We start from the raw sequence: 25,470 nt of genomic DNA on the forward strand, positions 1-25,470 counted from the left end.
GTATAGGTTTCATAATGTTTGGTTGGGGCAAACTTAAGTTACAGAATGGAAACTAAAAATTTTGCAATCTTTCCATTTATAAAGGGGCATAACTCAATAATGGTTAAAGTGACACTACCCAAATTCAACTTGATCTGTGTTTTATCAGTGGAAGTAAAAATCAAACATTGCATTGTATAAAGCATTGATTGTAGTTGATTCAACTATAATCATGGACAAAGGAAGATAACTCCAATTTTAAAAATAAATTGATATTTAGAAGAAAATAAAAAATTTGCAATTTTTCCATTTATAAAGGGCATAACTCTAGAACGGTTAAAGTGATGCCACCAAAATTCAAACTTAATCTGTGTTTTGTGGTAATTAGCATTGTGTATAAGTTTCATAACAGTTGGTTGAGGCAAACTCAAGTTAGATAAAAACCAATTTTGGGACATACGTACGTACGTATTAACGGACAAGGGTAAAACTTAAAGGCCCTCCGCTATGGCGGGGGCATAAAAACATATATATATATATATACATGTAGCATTCAGAAAATTAGTTTATACAAAATAACATATAAACCTGCCACAAAATTCCTCAAACAATTTACCAAAGAATGTCTTTTAAAAAATGAGTTATCTCCCTTTGTACAGATATATTTTTTAACATAGTACTCTAACATTAGTTATGGAGTTTTTTTATGGACCATAACTCTGGACTAAATCATCAGACCGGAATAAAATTTGAACTTGATCTCTAACTTGTCATGATAAAACTATATACCAAATATCAAATCAATATCTTGAAGAACGAAGAAAAAAAGTGTGGAAAACTGAGTTGCCGGACTGACGGATGGACAGACAGACAGATGGACAGACGGACAGAGTGCAAACCTAAAGTCCCTTTAGACTTCGTTGGTAGGGGACTAAAATGAAAAAAAAAGAAAATGAATATGTTTTATTTGATTTTATTCCCAAGTATTTCGACCGGTTCTGGTTAATAATGGTAGTGTAGTCCTGAGTTGATCTCTACTTACCAATCAATTCTACTATAATTCATTGGCTATGCAAATTTTCTTTCTTCTAAATTTCTTATATTTATAAAGTGAAATGTCACTTAATACTAGTACATGTTAAAATTGATAATATTTTGACCCCGAGACTAATAAAGGAAAAAAGTGCCCTGTTTTGTGACAGTTTATGATATAGAGTGGTACAAAACACTAAAAAGAGAAATCAAAACATACAAACAATAGACCAGAATCTCCTGGACTTGCATTCCCGGTACCGCCAGCAGGAAATAGGGAGGGATTTTTTTTTATGTCAGAAGCCTATGATATAAATTTCAAGCCCGAACTGAATTGTTAATAATGCCATTGCCGAGTTTTAAGCTTTATGACAGCGCTTTGTGTTTTTTTTTTTACACTTAAAAGATGCTTTAAACTTTGTGCTTTATAAACTCCACATTTTATCCTGATTGTAATCCTACTTCATCCTCCCCGTGCACGTGGTGAGCAGGGGTAACAGATTATATCTCGCAAACGGAAAAGGTTCTCCTTCATCATTCTTATTTATTTTTGCTCAAATGTCCTATGCTTATTTCTATTTTCGCTCAATGTCCTAAAATTTCGGCGCTCAAATGTCCTATACTTTGGCACTCAAACGTCCTTTTTTTATCGCTCAAATGTCCTTTGCCGCAAAAAAACATGTCCCTCAAACTGGTGCTAGGGGCAGTCTTAAAACTGCAGTGAGGTGAGTTTTTTTTCTCCGTGTTGAAGGCCTCACTGTGACTTTGCTTTTTGTGTGTCGTTTTGCTGTGCATGTACTGATTAAGTGTCATGGATGGATACCCCATATCCTTTGTTTTTATATGTACACTTTACAATCATACCATACACCAACTATTGTGTGCCTATTGCTTTAATATAGTATATGAGAAAACTTTTTTGAGTGTTATGGAAAAAGAAGCTTCTCTGTGTAATGTTGACAAATGCTCGTTGGGTGGAATTACGCTCCCCACCCCCCTTATCAAAATCCTTGATCCGCATCTGTTTAGGATTAATTTTTGACAGCAACTGAACGTTGCATAAGCATATTAAAAATTTACAAACTAAGTCCATGCAAGTTATAAATTGTATGACATTATTTACAGGAACAAGATGGGGTGTAATCAACCATATACATTTTTTTTTATCTTTGATTGGATAAATCAAAGCACGAAAGCGCTGTAAAGGCAGTTAATTACAGGTTGTGTGTATTTTAAGTCCAGTTATATCATTATCTTGCATAGTACAGTGTACTTATCAGAGGTGGCTTTCAGTATTTAAGATTTAGAGTTCTCTAATGATATTGAATAAGTTTTATGAATGTCATATTCTGAGCACTATATGAAGGCGATTGTTCTCACTTGTTTATGAACTAGTGCATTATGTCCAGTTTGTACCTTTTTTATCTATGTTTATAGTCAAATTAGTTATCAAAGGTACCAGGATTATAATTTAATACGCCAGACGTGTGTTTCGTCTACATAAGACTCATCAGTGACGTTCAGATCAAAATAGTAACAAAGCTAAACAAGTACAAAGTTGAAGAGCATTGAGGACCCAAAATTCCAAAAAGTTGTGCCAAATACGGCTAAGGTAATCTATTCCTTGGATAATAAAATCCTTAGTTTTTTCATTGGCAATCATAACACATCTCCTTATTTATATAATGATCTATATTCAACGACCTCAGGTACAAAAAAAATGTATGTAACTAAACTATGATGGGAAACCTTTGACTTCTTTCTTTATATAAACTTTTGATTTGGTACCATAGAACTATGTAGAGTAAATGTACATTGCAACATGTCAACTCTTTCAACTCCAAGCAAAATTATATTTCCAAGCATAAAGTAATTTATGAATGAAATAAAATGCTCCGCTGGGGCGCAGCTTGATACGACCGCAGAGGTCAAACCCTGAACAGTTGGGGCAAGTATGAACACAACATTCAAGCTTGATTCAGCACTGAATTTGGATTGTAATTAAATATTTGACATAGCATAGGTTTCTGACACAGAATGAAAATGGTCTAAGATACTTAAAAAAATTTAATTTACCTATTCAAACCATATCATTATATATAAATCAGAAATAACCAATTTAAAATGGAAAATTTTAAAGAAAAAAAAGGAAAAAGAATCCCCCCCCCCAAATTTTTTGAACCCCCTTATGATTCATCACCCCAAAACTCAATCCCAGCCTTCCCTTTGTGGTATGGTACCTTGCAGTACAATTTCAGAGAGATCCATACACTTGAACACATGTTATTGTCTGGAAACTAGAAAAATGCTTGTTTTTTGGCCCCTTTTTGGTCCCAAATTCCTAAACGTTTAGGGCAATTACCCCCAAACTCAAACCCAGCTTTCCCTTTGTGATATGGAACCTTGTAGTACAATTTCATAAAGATCCATACACTTACACACAAGTTATTGCCATGAAACTAGAAAAATGCTTGTTTTTTGCCCCTTTTTGGCCCCTAATTCCTAAAATTTGGAGGCAATTACCCCCAAAATCAATCCCAGCATTCCCTTTGTGATATGGAACCATGTGATACAATGTCAGAGAGATCCATAGACTTACACACAAGTTATTGTCATGAAACTAGAAAAATGCTTGTTTTATGCCCCTTTTTGGCCCCTTATTCCTAAAATTTGGAGGCAATTACCCCCAAAATCAAGCCCAGCATTCCCTTTGTGGTATGGTACCTTGCACTACAATTTCAGAGAGATCCATACACTTGAACACAAGTTATTGTCTGGAAACTAGAAAAATGCTTATTTTTGGCCCCTTATTCCTAAACTTTTTGGGCAATTACCCCAAAAATCAATTCCAGCTTTCCCTTTGTGATATGGAACCTTGTTGTACAATTTCATAAAGATCCATACACTTACACACAAGTTATTGCCATGAAACTAGAAAAATGCTTGTTTTTTGCCCCTTTTTGGCCCCTAATTCCTAAAATTTGGAGGCAATTACCCCAAAATTCAATCCCAGCATTCCCTTTGTGATATGGAACCTTGTGATACAATGTCAGAGAGATCCATAGACTTGCACACAAGTTATTGTCATGAAACTAGAAAAATGCTTGTTTTTTGCCCCTTTTTGGCCCCTAATTCCTAAAATTAAGAGGCAATTACCCCCAAAAATCAATCTCAGCATTCCCTTTGTGATATGGAACCTTGTGGTACAATGTCAGAGAGATCCATACACTTACACACAAGTTATGTCTGGAAGTTACAAAAATGCTTATTTTTGGCCCCTAATTCCTTAACTGTTGGTACCATAACCCCCAAAATCAATCCCCACTTTCCTTTTGTGGTATTGAACCTTATTTTAAAATTTCATTGAGATCCATTCACTTAAACTAAAGTTAGAGTGCGAAAACTAATGTGTCTTCGGACGAACAACGCTGGACGACGGCGACGCCAACGTCATACCAATATACGACCACAAAAATTTTTTTGCGGTCGTATAAAAAGGAGTTCTTAATTAAGAAATAAACTGATTCGCTGAGCGCAGCTGGATACACCCGCAGAGGTACTACACTGAACAGCTGGGGCAAAAATGGACACAATATTCAAGCTTGATACAGGTCTGAATTTGGATTGTAATTAAATATTTGACATATTATAGTTTCTGAATAAATGTAGTCAATGAACTTGAAATCGGTTATATGAATTGAATTTATATTCAATTAAAGATTTCTTGCTGTTGTGCAATACACTGTGCTGTTGTGCAATACTTAATAAATCTGTTGCCAGACTATAAACAAATAAAGTTCAATTTCTTCTCAATGTCATATTTGAAATTTATGAAAATCAATAGGGAGATCACATCAATAGCTATAAATAATTCACCAAAGTTTCATGTGAACTGCTTAAAGCATTTTTGAGTTGTTGTCCAAAAACTGGAAAATCCCCCCTTTTTTAATGAATAAAACCCCATAACTCAGAAATGTAAAATCTAAAATTTATAAAATTCTAAAGGGAGCTTACGGATTGATAATTTAGTCTTAGATGCAAGATTTTTTTATCAGTTGTTAGTGGCTTTGAACTAGCTGTCAGTAACTGCGAGTACTCTCAGATTTGTACTTAGTGTCTTTTTGTTGTTTGGATGTACAACTACCCGACCACGTCCACTTGTATTTGTATTTATCCATCTGATGAGTTTAGCCTCTTTCAACTGATTTTTATAGTTCTTTCTTATATTGTACTGTTACACCTGGCACTGTCCCAGGTTAGGGGGAGGGTTGGGATCCCGCTAACATGTTTAAGCCCGCCACATTCTGTATGTACATGTATGTGCCTGTCCCAAGTCAGGAGCCTATAAAAGTGTAATTCAGTGGTTGTCGTTTGTTTATGTGTTGCATATTTGTTATATTTGTTCATTTTTTTACATAAAATAGGCCGTTAGTTTTCCTGTTTGAATTGTTTTACATTGTCATTTCTGGGCCTTTTATAGCTGACTGTGCGGTATGGGCTTTGCTCATTGTTGAAGGCCGTACTGTGACCTATAGCTGTTAATTTCTGTGTCATTTGGTCTCTTGTGCATGTGTGGAGAGTTGTCTCATTGGCAATCATACCACATCTTCTTTTTTATATTTACATCAACAGATATAAAAAATTCACCAAAGTCAAGGTGAGACAACAAAACTTAGTTGTAAGATCTCTGAAATTTTTTACAGGGTACGAGTTTTTCTCATTGTTGGAGATTGTACGGTGACAGTAACACCTGTAACTGCTTAAACCCATTTCTTATGCACTTTAGTTTGATAATCTCACTGAATATCATACCACATCTCCTTATTTTTATATGCATTACAATTTACATGTGCATGTAATTGTAAATATATATATATCAGAACAAAATGCATTGCGTCACTTTTATTTATGCATCCTTTGGCACAATACAAGTTCTAAAATTACACAACATAACACAACTAAATGTTATTTCACATGAAAGTTTTGTTTCCGTTGCATTCATAGGATTTATTAGAATTTTGTATGTTTTGCCAAGTCCAATAATTCACTCTATGTGACATAGAGACATAGTTGACTAAACCACCAGGTGTCGAACATTCAAGAATTTTCAGTGTTTCTGTTTTTATTTGATGAAAAGGTTGCCTGAGCTCTAGGAGCTTTAGGTTTTATCACGGGATATTCTGTGCTGTCAATAATAATCCAAGTCGTAGGAAACTTTAATTTGAAGTTGGATGGTGAAAAATACTTGACTAAACCACTAGATGGCCAAGTGTTAGCCTCACACCACTGTTTAGACATAAAAACAATCCATGTATACACAATATTCTTAACACTAGATTCAATCTAGAATCTAGACAGTTCAAAGTTGGTTGTATGATGCCTCAATTTCATCAAAGTCATAAAAAAACTGATTTTCAACTGACACCCTATCAATTTGAAAATATATGTATCGCAAACAATGTGCTGCTGGACCAAGTGTGGTCAAAACAAATAAAAATTTAGTATACAACTCTAAACCGGTATAAAAATGCATGGCTGTGTCACGTGTCTTCATTTCAAAATTCTCTGCTGAAAACATAGGCATTGATGGTGTTTGCGTAATTCCATCTGTGAAGCTCAACATTAGCTCGGCAGTTGGTGGTGGACAGTCATAAATCCTTTCTGCAGTATGAATGACTTCTTCAGGAAAACCAACTTTACAATCAAAACTTTCCTCTAGATTTCTACTACAATATTCATCAAGTTTAGTTCTTTTGTTTTCACAGGAAACTGCCCTGATTTTTCTTTTTGCGGACGATTCAGTCTCTTGCTTGGTCCAGGAAAATAGGCTGGGAATTGCAGTAGACTTAAGTCTCTGTATGGTGGGTTTGCGCCCTGAAAAAGGTTATAAAACATTAGTTTTTTTATAATTAAATGAACTTCCATTAGCAATGTATACTTTGTACTACCTGGCGAAATATTAACTAGATTTATTCATTACAATCTGGATAAAACTATGTTTGCCTGATTCAATGTTTGTTATGTAAATCCAAAGGACAAACAATGAGAGACTTATGCAACAAACGTACATTGTTTGTACCTAAATAACTATAATATAGATAAGAGCATGTCATTGTTTTGTTCCTGTTAACATTGTCATTGATATTTTTCAAGAAAGTCTATGAGGCATAGCTTATGCATTCCTGTCATTACTACATTAGTAACTGTCATTAGCATAATTCATTTTTTGTAATTACTGCTAAAATAATTCTCAGTATGATATACCTCTTGTAAGAAATCATTATAATTGTAGCAATCACCAAAAAATCTCAAACAGATCACATTGAATCGTATTCCAAAAAATTATGACGTCTTGAATTACCCACCCCCTTTTATTCTAAAACGATAATTGCGGTTGTAAACAGACTTTGGTTTATTCGCATGGCGATTACATATATAACTATATATTTCACAAAGAAAATAGAGTTTTACCATGAATAGTTTCCTGCACGTAGTCTTTTTCAGTAAAACGTGCCTTGCAAACAACAGCTGATTGAGATGGACTCCACGATATCATCGTGTTCTCGTCCAATCTGCGTATGGGCCATGGCGTTGATCCAACTTTTCCTTCTTTTTAAGTCATTTGGAAATGCATGTCCTCCTCTTAAATGACATCCAGGTACACAACAACAAGTACTTGGCATCGTTAATTAAAAATATAACTGAAATAGTTGCACAGTGCAGAAACCGGAAGTAGATGAACAGGATCCGCTACCACGGCGCCACCTATTCACGAACGATAATTTGCTACTTTATATAACTGCGAAAATAACGTTAGACGGGTTCACGTGCATAAACAGAAATGCGCTTTAAATTGTATAATATAATTCATGTTCAGTCGACCTTTAATTATTATATCAACGACTGAAATGATTTATAAACATCTAGATTGCAGATAACACTCGAAATTAACCTGAGCTCTTTCCACACGGAATTCAATAATTCTAGTTTGTCAATCGGTTGACTGCTTATAATGCAAAATACTAATATATCAAAAGTTTTTAAAACTAACAAAACACAATGATCGTTTCTCTATTTCCCAATGTAAATGAAATGAAACAAAAAAAATTTTATATCGCAATAAGAAGAGGAGAGAATTCAACATTTCCGGATCTACTTGGAGTCTAATGACCCCCCACGTAGATAAGTTGGATATCGCGGAAGGAAGGATTAACCCGGCAACTAGAAAGGCATTAAAGCACTGCCTTTAAAAATTGAGTATGATTATGAAATGTGTATATAGTTCAGCTTCTTTTATAACTAAAAGATGTTTAAAATGTTACAGTCAAACTCAGGCATTACGTAAATGTACCGGCTCAATGAGATCTGCTCATTTGAAATCTTCACCAAGCTGAAATGGGTGACCTACCTCATAAAATTAGAAGACAGAGTCCGGCTAAAGATGCGGAACGATACTGATATTGTCTACCGTAAATAAGTTAAACTTTATTTTTACTCTAAAATTGTTTTTTCTTCTTCTGCAAATATATTTAATAGCTATAACTATTAAATATGCTTGCCGGAAAAAAATAATTGTTAAACAAAAACCCATGCTTTTTTACATATGTAAGCTGTCATTAATATTTTTATTTTAGATTATAATTGGAAGTTGAACAGTACTAGAAGAATTTTATAAAATATCTATTTTTGAATTTTTTTGAATTTATTTATTATTTTACATTTTTTGTTAAACAGTATAATATGAAAATTATATAATACATTGTATACAGGTCTAATTATATAACTTCCTAAAAACAACAATTTTAATTGCTATATAAACACCAAGCCCATCTATTGTTTAACACTTGTTGGATAAATGTGAGTTGGATTTTTCAAATGTTGGAGAACCATGAATAAACCTATTTTATTCAACCTATGCCAACCTTTTTTAATACAATCTTATACCTAAATTTCAAAATGTTGGCATAGGTTGAATGAACTGTTTATAGCATTCTGAAAATTAATCTATACAGAATATCAAATAAACCTACCATGAAGTTCTTCAAAAAATTTACAAAAAAATGAAAAAAACAATTTCCAAAATATCATTCTTCATTAATACAATGTCTCCAAGAAATCTATAAAACTTACTTTTAATTATTTTCAAAACATCCAATAATGAAAAGTAAATTTAAAACTATATTTATACATAATATCTAAAATGCTATATCTATTTTTAAGTATGAATCTACTAACAATTTCTATCAATTGTGCAATACAGTTCTGAATTTGGATTGTGATTAAATATTTGACATAGCATAGGTTTTTGACACAGAATGAATGTTGTCTAAGAACTATGACAGACGTTTAGATTTATGTCCCGTTTATATTGACCATATATTAGATAGTTACCTGTATACCTTATTACTTTGGACACGACATAGTTATTGACTGCTGTAAGTTCACTTCTTTATTAACATTATTTATATTTTTCACGTAAGTAACATCTAGTAAAGTTTCTATTTTCTTGTCTCGTTCTCCTCAGATCGCATGCATATAACACCAGTACGAAAGATGTACATGAGAGATTTTTATCAAGCTACGGGTATATGATTTTATAATCTACGGTTTATTTGTCACGGTAGAATTAGTTTGTTAATTTGCATGCATTACTATTTGATTATTGTCACGAATAGTCTATATTTTATAAATGGAGGTTTGCTGAACAAAAGACGGAAAAGTGTTTCCATTTATATAAATCAATAGTTTTGTATTGAATAGTTTATATAAAGTACAAATATGAATGAGTAAAGACTCGTATGCTCTTCCTAGAAGCGAAGAAATCCTGGACGCCTTGGGAGGAAATAACTATTATACAGTCATGGACATGAAGAGTGGTTATCACCAAGTAGAGGTTGAAGAGACACACAAGGCTAGAACAGTGTTTACAGTCGGCCCACTTGGTTTCTACGAGTTCAACAGACTTCTGTTTGGCCTCTTAACCAGTCCAGCAACCTATCAATGCCTCATGTCGCAAATACCTGGATATTTTCACCTAGATATATGCTTTATATACCTTGACGACTTGATCATCTTTTCCGAGACGTATGAGGAACATCTTGAAAGGCTACAGATGGTACTACAATGACTTAGAGCACACAACTTAAATCTTTCGCCCAAGAAATGTGCCTTCTTCAAAGACAAAGTCAAGTCCATCAGCCACAGAGTCTCAAAAGATGGTATTTCACCTGATCCAGACAAATTAAAGAAATTTACCAACTGACCTCGACCCACAATGCCAGAAGTTTGTCGCTTCCTTGGTTTCGTTGGCTATTACAACAAGTTTGACATAGACTTCCCCAAGATAGCAAGATTGCTCACAGACTTGATGCCTGCACCAAAGAAGTCCAGTAAGCGAAAACCTAAGAAGCCAATAGTAACATCATGGGTTTGGGACAAGCCACAAGAAGATGCCTTCCAGAAGCTCAAAAGTCAACTAGCGATTCCACCTGTTCTTGGTTATCCATGCTACAAGGAACCTTTTGAACTACATACAGATGCATCTATGCTTGGTCTTGGAGCAATAACAAGAAGGAAAGAAAAGAGTCATTGCCTATGCCAGCAGAGAACTTAGCAAGACTGAGAAGAACTGTCCATAAGTTAGAATTCCTTGCTCTGAAATGGTCAGTTACAGAAAAGTTCCATGATTACCTTTATGGCAACACATTTACAGTGGTTCCAGACAACAACCCATTTACCTATGTTTTAACAACAGCAAAGCTTGATGCCACTGGACATCGTTGGATAGCAAGTTTGTCATCTTACAACTTTAAGACTTCCATCGACCTGGGGCAAACAACGCTGATGCAGATGCCCTTTCCAGACTTCCAGAACTACTTGGTCGTACCAACACCTCCAACATTAGTACCGATTATGTGAAAGCCATTTGTCAGTTACATCACACACAACCCTACGTTCAGACGGTATCGATGACAACACTAACGCTACAGATGATCCATATTTACCATCACAGCATTTAGTTAACATCAAGATGGAACAAAAGAAAGATACCTACATCAAAGATTGGATATACTGGGTTGATGAACATCGATAGCCACGAAAAGAGCAAATAGAGCGAACACCATGGATTACTTGGTTTTTCAACAACTACGACAAGTTGAAAATGGTCGATGGCGTACTTTACTGTTTCATCCACGACAATGGGGAACAACATAAACAACTGGTATTACCTGAAGTCTGCATTGCCAAGGTACTCACAGCATTACATGATGAGATGGGACACCAAGGCAGAGATAGTTTCATTGGTTAGAGACCGTTTTGTTTGGTTTGGCATGAATCAAGATGTTGACAACTGGATCTCGAACTGCGACATATGCATTAGCCGAAAGCAACCTGCAAGTCACAGAGCGCCACTCATCAACATCGAGACGACACAACCCCTTGGGTTAGTGTGCATGGACTATCTCACACTTGAAAGGTCAAAAGGTGGATTTGAGAATATACTAGTGATAACAGACCACTTCACATGATACGCCTTGGCAATACCTTCAAGAAACCAGGCAGCAAAAACAACTGCAGACGTATTCTTCAACAAATTAGTCGTCCATTATGGTCTACCAGAAAGAATCCATTCCGATCAAGGTGCCAACTTTGGTTCTAAAATAATCAAGAAATTATGCAACATCACTGGTATGACGAAGTCAAGAACAACACCTTATCATCCAATGGGTAATGGCATCACTTAACCTTTCAACAGGACACTACTTGGCATGCTTGGTACCTTAGAAAACGTTCAGAAGAAAGATTGGAAGTCACATATTGCTGGTCTAGTCCATGCTTACAACTGTACACGTCAGACGTCAACTGGATTCTCACCATACTTCCTGATGTTCGGAAGACAGCCAAAGCCACCTATAGACATCGCCTTTGGTATTGGAGATGATGTTGAACCAGTTAAAACAACAAACAAAGTATGCAGAGGAATTGCAAGATAGACTATGCAAAGCCTACGACACAGCAACATCTTTGCAGCCCAGAAACACCAGAAGTCACATTACAACCAGAAAGTCAAAGGAGCTGTGCTTAAACCTGGAGATAGTCTTGGTCAAGACACTAGCTTTTGATTGAAAGCACGAGTTTGCAGACCGGTGGGAAGATGACCTGTATCGGATTATTAGTCATCCTAATTGTGGAATTCCAGTGTACATGGTACAAAAAGAGAACAAAGAAGGAAGAAAAAGGACACTACACTGGAATCTTTTCTTGCCAATTGGAGATCTGCCAGTAGATGGGGAACTACAGGTTCTGGTGACTTTTTGCTAAGTTTAACCCTATAATATAAAATTTTGACAAGTATCTAATGTAAACGTGTTTGATAATACCTACTGTTATAGAATGTGAACATTGTCTATTGTTTAATATCAAACTATTATCCATTCAATACGAAATATAATTTGAAAAAATATTTTATTATTTCCTTGATAATATTCACTTTTAAACTGAAATTCCTTCACTATAAAATTCATAACTGATAAACAAGATATTTTATGTTATTCAACACATTCTTTCGTTTTCATTAACCTGATGGCTTTATGTACACGGGCGAATGAACATTAATGTAAACAAATCAAATAATTCCTATCAATTTGTGATAATTTCAATGCCTAGATTTTTTTTTTAAACTGTCTAAAATCTGACATCCATGTCCATTAGAATAAACTTGTTTTATTTGTTAAAAAGTGGTTTTATTTGTAGATATTGTACACTACATCAGGAGCAAAGAAAATAACGTCTAATAGCTAAAACAGGTAAATCAAACTGAACTGATTATCGACCGAACAAAATTGCCGGATTCGAAATAAACCAATCAGATTACGTGAAATAGGGAATTTCCACATTTTATGCACAACCTCCTATATAAGCGACAAAAATTAAGGAGTTTAATCAGTCTTATCGACGACATAAAAAGGTGAAGCGAAGTCAGAGTTTACATCGATTTAAAGGTATGGTGCACCTAATAATCAACTATAAAGGTTTAGTTAAGGCTTGTATTATTACAATTATAATTCTCTTAATGGATGGTAACTCTTTTGTTTTTTGTTTTTTGTTTTTTTTTTATTCTATTACTAAATTATTTATTTAATTTACGACAAATTATGATTATCAAACAATGGAATTAACATATGCATATTTTCAAGAATAATAAAAATAAAATGCTTCGCTGAGCGCAGCCTGATACGGCCGCAGAGGTCGAACCCTGAACAGTTGGGGCAAATTTGGATATAATTTCAAGCTTGATACTGTCTGAATTTTGATTGTGATCAAATTTTTGACATAATATAGGTTTCTGACACAAAATAAATGTAGTAAAAGATCTTACAAATCTATTGCGCAATACTGTGCAATTGAAGATTACTTCTTGAAACTTTTACAAAATTTGAAATTTTAAAATTTAAAAAAAAAATATGAATTCCTTAAAAAAATTGGAACCCCCCCCTCCCGCGACTTTTGGAATCCCCCCTTGGAGCAATTACCCCAAGACTCAATCCAATTCTTTCCTTTGTAGTATGGAACCTTGTACATGTAGTACAATTTCAGAGAGATCCATACACATCTAACACAAGTTATTGTTTGGAAACTAGAATAATGCATGTTTTTGGCCCTTTTTTGGCCCCTAATTCCTACATGTTTGAGGCAATTACCCCCAAACTCAATCGCAGTCTTCCCTTTGTGATATGGAACCTTATGGTACAATATCAGAGAGATCCATACACTTACACACAAGTTATTGTCCGGAAACTACAAAAATTGTTGTTTTTGGCCTCTTTTAGGCTCTTAATTCCTAAACTGTTTGCCCTATAATCCCTAATATGAATCCCAACCTTCTACTTGTGGTATTAAACATTGCTGTATAATTTCAGAGCAATCGAAATACTAATACACAAGTTATTATCCTGAAACTAGAAAAATGTTTGTTTTGGGTCCCTTTTGGGCCCCTAATTCCTAAACGGTTGGGACCATCATCCCCAAAATCAATCACAACTTTCCTTTTGTGGTATTGAACCTTCTTCAAAAATTTCATAGAGATCCATTCGGAAACCAATGTGTCTTTGGACGACGACATCATACCATTATACGATCCAAAATATTTTTTTGCGGTCGTGTAAAAAAAAAATTTTTTTTTAAAAAGTGGGGGGAGCTATATTTCAAGCTCGAAAGTTTGAAGTAGTCTCCTGCACTGGTAAGGTGTACTGACTAAGGGCAGTGCCATTTAGCTTACAATGGAGAGGAAGTGTCATGTGGCATGTCCTGATATAGTAAAGAAGACCTCTCCAACCAAAACCTTTGCAGTCTTGCTTAAATGCGCGAGCAGCTCTGTTTCCGACAAACATTCTTGAATATCAATCAGTTCGTTATGCATATCAGTTTCAAGACTGGGAACCCATAAGGTCGGTAGACTGAGGAGTCGTTTTTTCCGACCTGACGCGAGTACCAGTGGCGATAGACTCCGTTGATATATGTATAATAACTGGTTGTCTTTATCAACTGAATGAATTATCTAATACTAAGATAATAAAAGAATATTGAGATAATTACTTTTTCAGTTTGTTGTGGAGCGAGGACAGAAAATGGAACCAGTGTCGAAAAAACAAAGATGGTAAAATCTGCAATCAAATGTGATGTATGCAGAAAATCTTTTCCCATAAAGAAGAGTTTAATGCGCCATAAGAGATCGACTCATACTGGAACAAAATGGCACTGTGCCACCTGTAATGTGGTATTTTCAAGAAAAGACAACTTCCAACGGCATAAGCAAAACCATGGTAAACAACTAACCCAAAATGGTGTTGGTGGTACCATACTAGTACCCCAACACCTGAAAAGACGAATCCATGCAACTCAAAGCGTTAAATGGAACCGTTGAAACATATACAATCGAAGCAAGAGGATTGAATAAATTCGATCCGATGACATTCCTGAAAAGCCGGTATGATGATATTAAAGATGTTATCAAGCGTAAAATCAAAGAAAGAGGTGGATTGAAGTGGTATCTATCCATCAGATGAAAAGGAGATGACGTAGAAACAGCAGAGCCGCATTTCCGGGGAAAATGCCAGACAAGTTTAAAATTGGAGGATATAGATGCAGGATTGAAGGAATCTATCAAAAAGATGTACACGTCTTTCATTGAATATCAACGACAAGGGAGTAATTGGACGGTGGATAAAATGGTTTTTTTTTTTTTTATTTGTTTTTCAATAGTCAGGATTTAATATACATGTACCCCTACACTACCACCTGACAAGGGTATCAAGGGGTTACATATAAAAAATAATTCAGTATACAATATATATCACTGACAAGTTGATTTTTATAATTATACATGTAGTATTTAAGGTTACATATAAATTTTATTTGATTATATTCTCTCGCTCTCTGACTTTCTCTCATACAATACAAATACTCTTCACTCATTTGTTTTGCTACAATATGTACATGATGTATCTTGACTAACATTTTAAAAACAAAATATTTTAAAGAAAAACAAAAAACAAAAAAAAACTCAAGGCTAAATATTTGCTCATGATATGTAGATATTTTATTCTCTCACTTATATGAAACAATAATTAATTAAATATTACATGTAAAGGAGACCAAAATTTTTCACACACTTGGACTCTATTATTTTTCTTTGCAATATAATATTCAAGAAATTGGTATTTCTTTATTCTATTCTTTAACCCAACCATATTTGGTTTTGTTTCATTTAATTTACATTTGTATATATAGTTTTTTGTAATTATGACTAACAGATTCAGTAATAAACTTTCATGTTTGCAACCAAGAAACACATTCTCTTTGTTAAGAACAAAGTTTACAAAAAAAAGTTTTACTGCATTTGAAAAAGACTGCCACAATTGAAAAGTTATTGGGCATTCAAAAAAAAGGTGTTCAATAGTTTCTTCACCAAGTTTACAAAAAGTACACATCTTGGTGTCTTTTAATTTAATTTTGTATAAAAAGGTATTAGTTGCTATGATTCTATGCAAAAATTTGTATTGAAAAGTTCTTAAATAAACATCTCTACATGATTTTTTGGTTATCCTGAAATATTCTGACCATTCTGTTGTATCAATAATCAGCAGTTCTTCCCATTTCGAAAACTTGACTGTTGGTAGTTCAATAACTTTATTTACTAAATTTTTATATACAAATTTGGCTTTCACATTACCTATAATTCTCTTTAAAAAAATATCACCATTATCAGGCTTATCCAAATCTTGCTTTAAACAGTTCTCTTTAAGGTATTTTTTCATAGTCTGAGGGATCCTTGAAATCAGACCATGATATTTGATAAAATTGTTGATTTTTACTCTTTCTTGAAATTGCTCAAATTTATAAAAATTCGTATTTTCTTTATTAATTAGGTCACTTACTGACTGCACACCTCCTTGTTTCCATTGAATATAATATGGGAAATCATCCAAAGAAGAAAAGTTCAAAATATCTAATGATAAAATGTCACTGACAGAATTCTCAGTATTAGGTTTTGCGATAGAAAAGCATAGTAAAACATCCTTCCAGAAAGGATTTTTACATTTTTTAGAAATCTCAATCAGCTTTTCTTTCTGTAGATGTAAAACCCTTTCACCCCCATACTGTATAAGGTCTGCAAGTAACAACTGCTGCCAGCCACCAACTGGGTTTGACATCAGTCTTTTTATCCAACTTATTTTTAAATAGATATTAAAGGAATGAAGATGTACCATATTAAGTCCACCTTGTGAAATATCACCAATAAGTGTGTTACGCTTAATTCTGTCTGGTTTTCCACTCCATATAAAATTATAAAATAATGAAGTGAGCTCTGTTAACCTGGATTGTGATAGGTTTGGCAATGCAGTCATTAAGTGTACCAATTTCGAAAGAGCAAGTGATTTAACTACTGTAATTTTCCCCAATAATGTTAGTTTACGATGTTGCCAGCTCTTCAGGATTGCAGAGACTTCTTTAATCTTCTTGGCAAAATTAATTTCTGTGATACAGTTTAAATCTAAAGAAAATTCAATCCCCAAAAGTTTAAAATTTGAATGTGACCAATGAAGTTTTAAGTCAGGACAAAGAATCATATCTGAATACTTTTTGTTTCCAACCCATAGTGCTTTTGTCTTTGAAGCATTTATTTTTAAACCTGAAATTTTATAAAAAGATTCAAAACATGAAAGTGTTTCCCTCAACGATATTTCCCTTCCATCTAACATAAGGAATGTGTCATCTGCATACTGGCTTAAAAGTGATTCATTATCATTTACAGTTATTCCCCTTATTTCAGGATTATCTTTTAATTTTAAAGATAGTAATTCAACACCAATTATAAATAAATAGGGTGAAAGAGGATCTCCTTGTCTGCAGCCTCTTTCCAATTGAAAAAACTTAGAAGTATGTCCATTATTTATAACACAACTTGATGCCCCTGAGTATAAAGTTTCAAACCATTTACAAACTGAAGGCCCAAAATTAAAACTTTTTAAAGAATTTTTTAAAAATAACCATTCTAAGGAATCAAAGGCCTTTTCAAAATCAACAAGTAATAAAAGACCCGTCTTATTATTTTCTTCAAGATAGTGCATTAAATCATATAAAAGGCGTGTGTTCTCACCCATAAATCTATCTTTGATGAAACCTTTTTGTGTATCACTTATGACAAATGGTAAAACTGGTTTAAGTCTATTAGCTATAACAGCAGAAGCTATTTTCATATCAGTATTCAAAAGACTAATAGGACGCCAGTTACTTATATACTGTCTGTCTTTCCCCTCCTTAGGAATGCATGTAATTACACTTTGATACTGAAAATCAGAAAATTTTCCAACCTCGTATCCAAAATGAAGAGACCGAAAGATGAAAGGACCAATATCTTTCCAAAAAAATTTATAAAAGTCTACTGTGTACCCATCAGAACCTGGACTTTTACCATTTGTCATAAATTTTAACGAATCAGCACACTCTTTAAAAGTTAAATTTCCCTCACAAAAATCTCTTTGTTCTTCTGTAAGCTTAATGTTATGATTAAAAAATGATGAATCATCACAATCTAATTTTTTGCTTGAGTATAAATTTCTATAAAATTTTTGTTGTTCCGTTAGAATTTTTGATTGCTCTGATCAAAATGATAAAATGGAAGATCTTACCATACACATGGCACGTTACAGACCATTAAAAGGCTCAAGTTATATTCCACCTCCGATCAAACTCAAATCTAAACATGCAATAGTCAATGTAAAAAACAAGGACAACAAATGTTTTATGTGGTCGATTCTGGCTGCAATTCACCCAGGAAAAACGTGACGGAGAGCGAGTGTGGAAATACAAGGAACACGCAAAAATCTTGACCTTTGAGAACATCCTATTTCCTGTGAAATTAGCCGACATTCCAAAGTTCGAAAAACAGAACGAAATATCTATTAACGTGTTTTGATTCAACAAAGGCGACGTATTCCCTATACATATTTCGAAACATCGATATGAACAACATGTAAATCTACTAATGATATAGGACAAGAAGAAGTCACATTTCTGCTGGATTAAAAATCTAAATTGATTATTGGGCGATCAAAACTCTGTTGAACATAAGCATTTTTACTGCCCCTATTGTCTACACGGATTTACAAAAGAAAGACTCTTGAACAATCATTTATCAAACTGCCAAACCCCCGAACCCCAGAAAATTGAGCTCCCCACTGAGGAAACGAAGTGGTTACATTACAAAGACATACGCTGACAGCTTAAGGTATTATATATTATCTATGCAGATTTTGAATGTCTCCAAGAGCCAATCCTGGATAAAAACGAGGTTGATCAAAAGACGAAAAAGACTAAAAAACATGTATCACGTGGCTTTGCGTACAAAGTGATAGGTCTAACACCTAAAACATCTAATGAACCAGTAGTTTATCGCCGTGCTGATGCTGCTAATACATTTGTGGAGTGTATGGTGAAGGAACAGGAATATATCGAGCAGAAATTTAAGCATTGCGAACCAATGATCATGACCGGGACTGATTGGCAATCCTTTAAGATGGCAATCCTTTGCCACATATGTAAATAAAATGCTTCGCTGGGCGCAGCTTGATACGACCGCAGAGGTCGAACCCTGAACAGTTGGGGCAAGTATGGACACAACATTCAAGCTTGATACAGGTCTGAATTTGGATTGTGATTAAATATTTGACACAGCATAGGTTTCTGACACAGAAAGAATGTGGTCTAAGAACTTGAATTTTTTTAATTTACCGATTATGGTCCAATGTCCAAAATCTAAATACATGGTTAGATTCAGCATATCAAAGAACCCCATATATTCAATTTTTGTTGAAATCAAACAAAGTTTAATTTTGGACCCCAATTTGGACCAATTTGAAAACTGGGCCAAAAATCAAAAATCTAAATACATGTTTAGATTCAGCATATCAAAGAACCCCATATTCAATTTTTGTTAAAATCAAACAAAGTTTAATTTTGGACCCTTTGGACCTTAATGTAGACCAATTTGAAAACTGGACCCAAAATTAAAAATCTAAATACACGGTTAGATTCGGCATAACAAATAAATAAATGTGGTCAAAGATTTTACAAATCTAATGCGCCATACTGTACAATTAAAGATTACTTCTTGAAATTTTTCAATATTTGAAATTTAAAAAAAAAAATAATATTTGAAGAATAATTCTTTTTAATTTCTGAAATCTGAAATGAGAAAAAATTGACCCCCCACAATTTCTTTTTACCCCCCCCCCCCCCCCCCCCCCTCCTTTTTTCCCCCAAAAAATTCTTTCCCTCAAGATATGGTCATAATCTCAATTCAAATTTCCAATGGAGTTGGCAACAATAATTACCCATTTAAATTTACCATAGTGCTAACTTAATCTATTTTATAATAGAATTTAAAAAATAGTGTCAAATCTTTCATATGGATTTTTTTGTAAAAAAAAAAGATGCAACATTTGCAGATATTTTTACTGGTCTTCCTTTATAAATATGCATTTCTTTAAACATAATTTCACTGTTTTAAATTATCTTAATTGTTCATTAACCATTACTTTATACATAATTTAAAAGCAGTGTAAGGGAGGTAATTTCAATGATGTATTTTATTTATCTCCCTTACACTGCTTTAAATTATGTTTTGTACTAAAGTATTTGTCCATTAACCAGGACAACCTTGTTATCCCCCTTTTTTGCCCCTAATTCCTAAACAGTTTGAGCCATAACCCCCATTTAAGCAAATCCTAACCATCCCTTTGTGGTATGGAAACTTGTAGTATAATTTCAGAGAGATCCATACACCGTTCCACAGTTATTGTCTGGAAACTAGAAAATGCTTATTTTTGGCCCCTAATTCCTTAACTGTTGGTACCATAACCCCTAAAATCAATCCCAACCTTCCTTTTGTGGTATTTAACCTTATGGTCCATTCACTTAAACTAAAGTAAGAGTGCGAAAACCAATGTGTCTTCAGACGACGACTACGACGACGCCAACGTCATACCAATATACGACCGCAAATTTTTTGCGGTCGTATAAAAAGAACTAGCAGCAAACAGAGTACGGGATCATTGTCACGTGACAGGAAAATTAAGAGGGGCGGCTCGTAACGAATGTAATATCAACTACAAGTTTACAGGTTGAATTCCAGTTGTATTTCATAACCTTAGAGGATATGATAGTAATTTAATCATACAAGCTATTGGAAAAGTTAAAGGGAAGCAACTTAATTGTATTGCTAATAATATGGAAAAGTATATATCTTTTTCATTGGGATGTATGGATTTTATAGACTTGCTCCAGTTCATGTTCGTCATTACAAAAACTTGTGGAGAACCTTGCAAAAGAAGGTTCCAGCAAATTTCAATACTTGACAAGCTTCTTCGGAGAAGAAAAAATACACCTGCTTCTGCGAAAACAAGTATATCCATACAAGTATTTTGATTCCGAGTCAAAGCTTTTAGAATGTCAATTGCCACCCATTGAAGCGTTTAACAGTTCACTATCGGGAGAAGGTATAACCACTCTGGAATATGCACATGCACAACAAGTATGGCAACTGTTTAACATACAGCATATCAAACAGTACCACAATCTATACGTTCTATCAGATGTCCTTGCATTAGCCTACCTCTTTTGATAAACTTTACAGATTTGTTCTAACAGATGAAAAATTTGTTGTAAATAAATATAGGATAAGAAATTGGCTACAACGACAGGAGCCATATAGCATGCAAAGACCCTTCAAAGGGTCATTTAAGCGGAACAGAGTCATAGTTATTGAAATAGACGACCAATGGGATGTCGATTTAATAGACATGTCTAAATTTTCGAAATTTAACAGTGGATTTAATTTCATATTGGTGGTGATTGATATATTCTCTAGATATGTATGACTAAGGCCTCTAAAGGATAAGAAAGGTGAATCCGTGGCAAATGCTTTGAAACATGTTTTATCAGATGAAAGATCGCCAAAAAGAATAGAACAGATAAAGGACATGAATTCAGGTCTAGATGGGTAGAATCTCTCCTGAAACAGAGAAATATTCAACATCTTTTTGCACAAAATACGGAAATCAAAGCTTATTACGTTGAAAGAGTGATTAAGACTATTTAATTAACAAATTAAACAAAACTTACCTAAGTTGTAGTTTGATGTTAATTTGGTAAGGTCCAATCTCCCAGAATAACATGAGTGAACAATTGATCACGTGACACAAATCAGACTTCAGAGGAAAAGTCAGGAAACTGAAATTTACATCTACTGGGCGGGCATAAACACAATCACGGGCGGGCATGTTATCCTGGGAGATTGGACCTTACCAAATTAACATCAAACTACAACTTAGGTAAGTTTTGTTTAATTTGTTAATTTAGTAAGTCCAATCTACCCAGAATCACATGAGTCTTTAGAGTTCAGTTTTCTGCACTTATCATAATTCAGTCATAACAAATTGAACTCCAAATCACATAGTGTAGAAGCATAGCAAATTTTAGAAGTTCCACTGTTTTGTGATATATGTACAACTGCATCTATTACAATAGTATTTTGTAAATTATATATCTTTATATACACATGATATTTACAATATTTATTTTCCAGTTGAATTTAAGACTTCATTACTAAATGCACTGTCATTAGTAGTGGGTCTTTTGTAATGTTTTCTAAAAACACTATCTTTTCTCCATCCTGCTGTTCTCAGAATAGTATCTTTAGGTATTTTGCCACTCACATAAGAAGTACAAGCTCCTCTTGTGCTATGAGGCGAGAAAATAGTCATATCGATGCCTGCTAAAGCAAGAACTTTTTTAATCCAGCTATCTATAGTACACTTTTTGACAGCTTTGTGTGGTTTTTGATGACTTACAAATAATTGTGTAACATCATTTCTAAGTGCTGCTGTTCTTTCTAAATATTCATTTAAGGTATACACAACACATATTCTATAATCTGGTTTATATGCCTCAATAAACAATTCTGATATCTGATATCCTGGTCTTGTTTGTTTGAGCAAATCTCCATATCTAATTTTTACATATGTTTCTCCTAATTCTAGGTTTCGAATGTCAATAAGAAATAAACTTTGTACCCTTTGTCCTGTTGTCAAAGCCAACAACATTACCAATTTGAAAGTTAACTTCTTTAATGAAATATTTTTCACTGGCTTCAAAGTTTTTAAGAACTTTAAAACGATATCAATGTTCCAAGTGACATTATATTTTGGAAAAGAAGGTCTTTTATTAAAAAGTCCCTTCATAAACTGCTTCACTTGGACATGTTTTCCAATTTGAACATTAGTTATCAAATACACAAAACTTGACACAGCAGATTTAGCAGTATTTTAAGCACTGTAACCCAATCCATTCTCAAATAAATTGAAAAGAAACTGTAGAACATTGTTTATAGATGGATTAAATTGATTAATCTTTTCTTCGTTACAAAAAAGCATCCACTTTTGGATATATGACCCATATTGTTTTTGTGTACTTTCTCTCCATGATCCAATGATGATATTGGCAGCGTCTTTTGATAAGCATCTTTCACACAGTTTTTCCCTGAGACCATGAAAACTCCCAATCTCATATTTTTTAACTGATGATTTTGACTTGTTTTCGGATTTTTTAAGATATTTTGAACTTTTGGTAGAATGTAGGGTTGTTTGCATACTAATTTCAGCATCACAGGAAACCAAAGTTGTGTTGAAAATAACGGAGCTATCACCACTGCTGTTGCTTTTTCGAGACAAATTTTCTGTAATACTGCACTCAATACACTGAAAGGTGGAAAAATATATGCGTAATAGTCACTCCAGTTCAATTTGAATTGAATACAATAGGTTTGAAACTACCGTAGAAAGGCTTGTATAGTTCGCACTGGTACATAGTCCGCACCCCCTTCTCCCCACGAAATTTTAGGTAAAAAAACTTTTTGTAACTGTTAGAAAAGGTCTAATGAAACTCCGGTAATTTCAAATCCTGTGCGGTCGTTTGCGGTATTTTCTTGGAAAAACCTGTTTTCCATCATCAAACAGAAGCTGAAACTGCTTGTAAATGATTCTAGAACGCTTCATGATTGTTAAAATAAGTTTAATTCACTTAAAAAACAATTTAGAAACTTGTGTATGTTTAAACAGGAAGTTTAAAAAGCACGTGTAAAAGAAGAAATTAACCGGTGAGAGTCGAAATCCGTACATAACAGATATCACTATAATACGACTTTGAAAGTAAAACAGTCTTTAATATATCTATCACATTAATGTTTGAAGGGTCTTAAGCTAATACAAACCATATTAGTCAGTATGAAACACCAAAACGGAACGAACAATAACTGATTACGTTTTGTAGTTTACAAATTCTAAGCTGGTTTACGGTTGTCTTTTTCACTATGTTTGTATCGTTTCAATCAAGCAGATACCAGTTTGTTTCAACCAATGCATTGAAAAGAAACGAGAAATTTGTAATGAAAGGTTTAGTTTTTATATTTATCAGTATTAATTTGATATTGAATAGAAATAACTTATTAATATGGATGAGTTAAAATTATTAGTTTGAAAAATGATAAGAGCGCCCTCTACAATATAATTAACAAAGATGGCGGAACGTAAACAAACCACCTCAAACGCGAAATTGAAATTTTTCTCTTATTTCTTGCTTATTGTACTCTATAGTCCGCACCCCGTCTGGAAGGTCTAATTTTGGAGAATAAAACCGCGGACTATACAAGCCTTTCTACGGTATATGGTAAATTAAGAATCCACCAATTAACACAGTCTATAGATTCCTTTGAAGGCTTCATTTTTCTATCAAAATTTCCTTTATTAATTTTTAACTTAAAAGTCTTTTTGTATTTCTAAAGTTTTGTAAAACAAGGGTGCATATAAAACACCATGTTCAGATGCAATTAATTTCCCAATGAGTTTAGCAAACTCACGCACAGTCATAAATTCTTTATTCAACATTTCGACACATAAATTTACAGTCTTTGCCACTTTCTTAGTTGTTAATCTAACAGTCATATTAACTGAGTCTATTTCAAAACCTAATAAAATGCTCCACTGGGCGCAGCTTGATACGACGGCAGAGGTCGAACCCTGAACAGTTGGGGCAAGTATGGACACAACATTCAAGCTTGATACAGCACTGAATTTGGATTGTGATTAAATATTTGACACAGCACAGGTTTCTGACACAGAATGAATGTGGTCTAAGAACTTGAAAATTTTTAATTTACCTATTCAAACCATATCATTATTATTTGCTTTTATATATAAATCAGAAATAACCAATTTAAAATGGAAAATTTTAAAGAAAAAAAAATCCCCCCCCCCAAATTTTTTGACCCCCCTTATGATTCATCACCCCCAAACTCAATCCCAGCCTTCCCTTTGCTGTATGGTACCTGCAGTACAATTTCAGAGAGATCCTTACACTTGAATGTTCACAAGTTATTGTCTGGATACTAGAAAAATGCTTGTTTTAAGGCCACTTTTTGGCCCCAAATTCCTAAACGTTTAGGGCAATTACCCCCAAACTCAAACCCAGCTTTCCCTTTGTGATATGGAACCTTGTAGTACAATTTCATAAAGATCCATACACTTACACACAAGTTATTGTCCTAAAACTAGAAAAATGGTTGTTTTTTGCCCCTTTTTTGGCCCCTAATTCCTAATATTTTGAGGCAATTACCCCCAAAATCAATCCAAGCATTCCCTGTGTGATATGGAACCTTGTGGTACAATTTCAGAGAGATCCATACACTAACACACAAGTTATTGTCTGGAAACTAGAAAAATGCTTATCTTTGGCCCCTTTTTGGCCCCTTATTCCTAAACATTTTGGGCAATTACCCCCAAACTCAATTCCAGCTTTCCCTTTGTGATATGAAACCTTGTAGTACAATTTCAGAAAGATCCA

The 25,470-nt window shown here is 34.0% G+C and overlaps 2 protein-coding genes across 2 annotated transcripts in view; both read right to left on the reverse strand.

Annotated features, from left to right (window-relative positions):
* Window positions 1-25,470, reverse strand: part of LOC127736989 (uncharacterized) — a 175,980-nt gene that overhangs the window by 49,397 nt on the left and 101,113 nt on the right. The gene's annotated exons all lie outside the window — the stretch shown is intronic.
* LOC127698505 (uncharacterized) lies at window positions 5,814-8,073 on the reverse strand. Its single transcript, XM_052202015.1, has 2 exons — window positions 7,483-8,073; window positions 5,814-6,885 (listed from the first exon to the last, which is right to left on the reverse strand). Exons 1-2 carry the CDS (start codon window positions 7,565-7,567, stop codon window positions 6,371-6,373), a joined length of 600 nt encoding a protein of 199 aa, XP_052057975.1. The 5' UTR covers window positions 7,568-8,073; the 3' UTR covers window positions 5,814-6,370.

The sequence above is a fragment of the Mytilus californianus genome, unplaced genomic scaffold (assembly GCF_021869535.1).
Source record: "Mytilus californianus isolate M0D057914Y unplaced genomic scaffold, xbMytCali1.0.p SCAF_4, whole genome shotgun sequence".
Classification (NCBI taxonomy): Eukaryota; Metazoa; Mollusca; class Bivalvia; order Mytilida; family Mytilidae; genus Mytilus; species Mytilus californianus.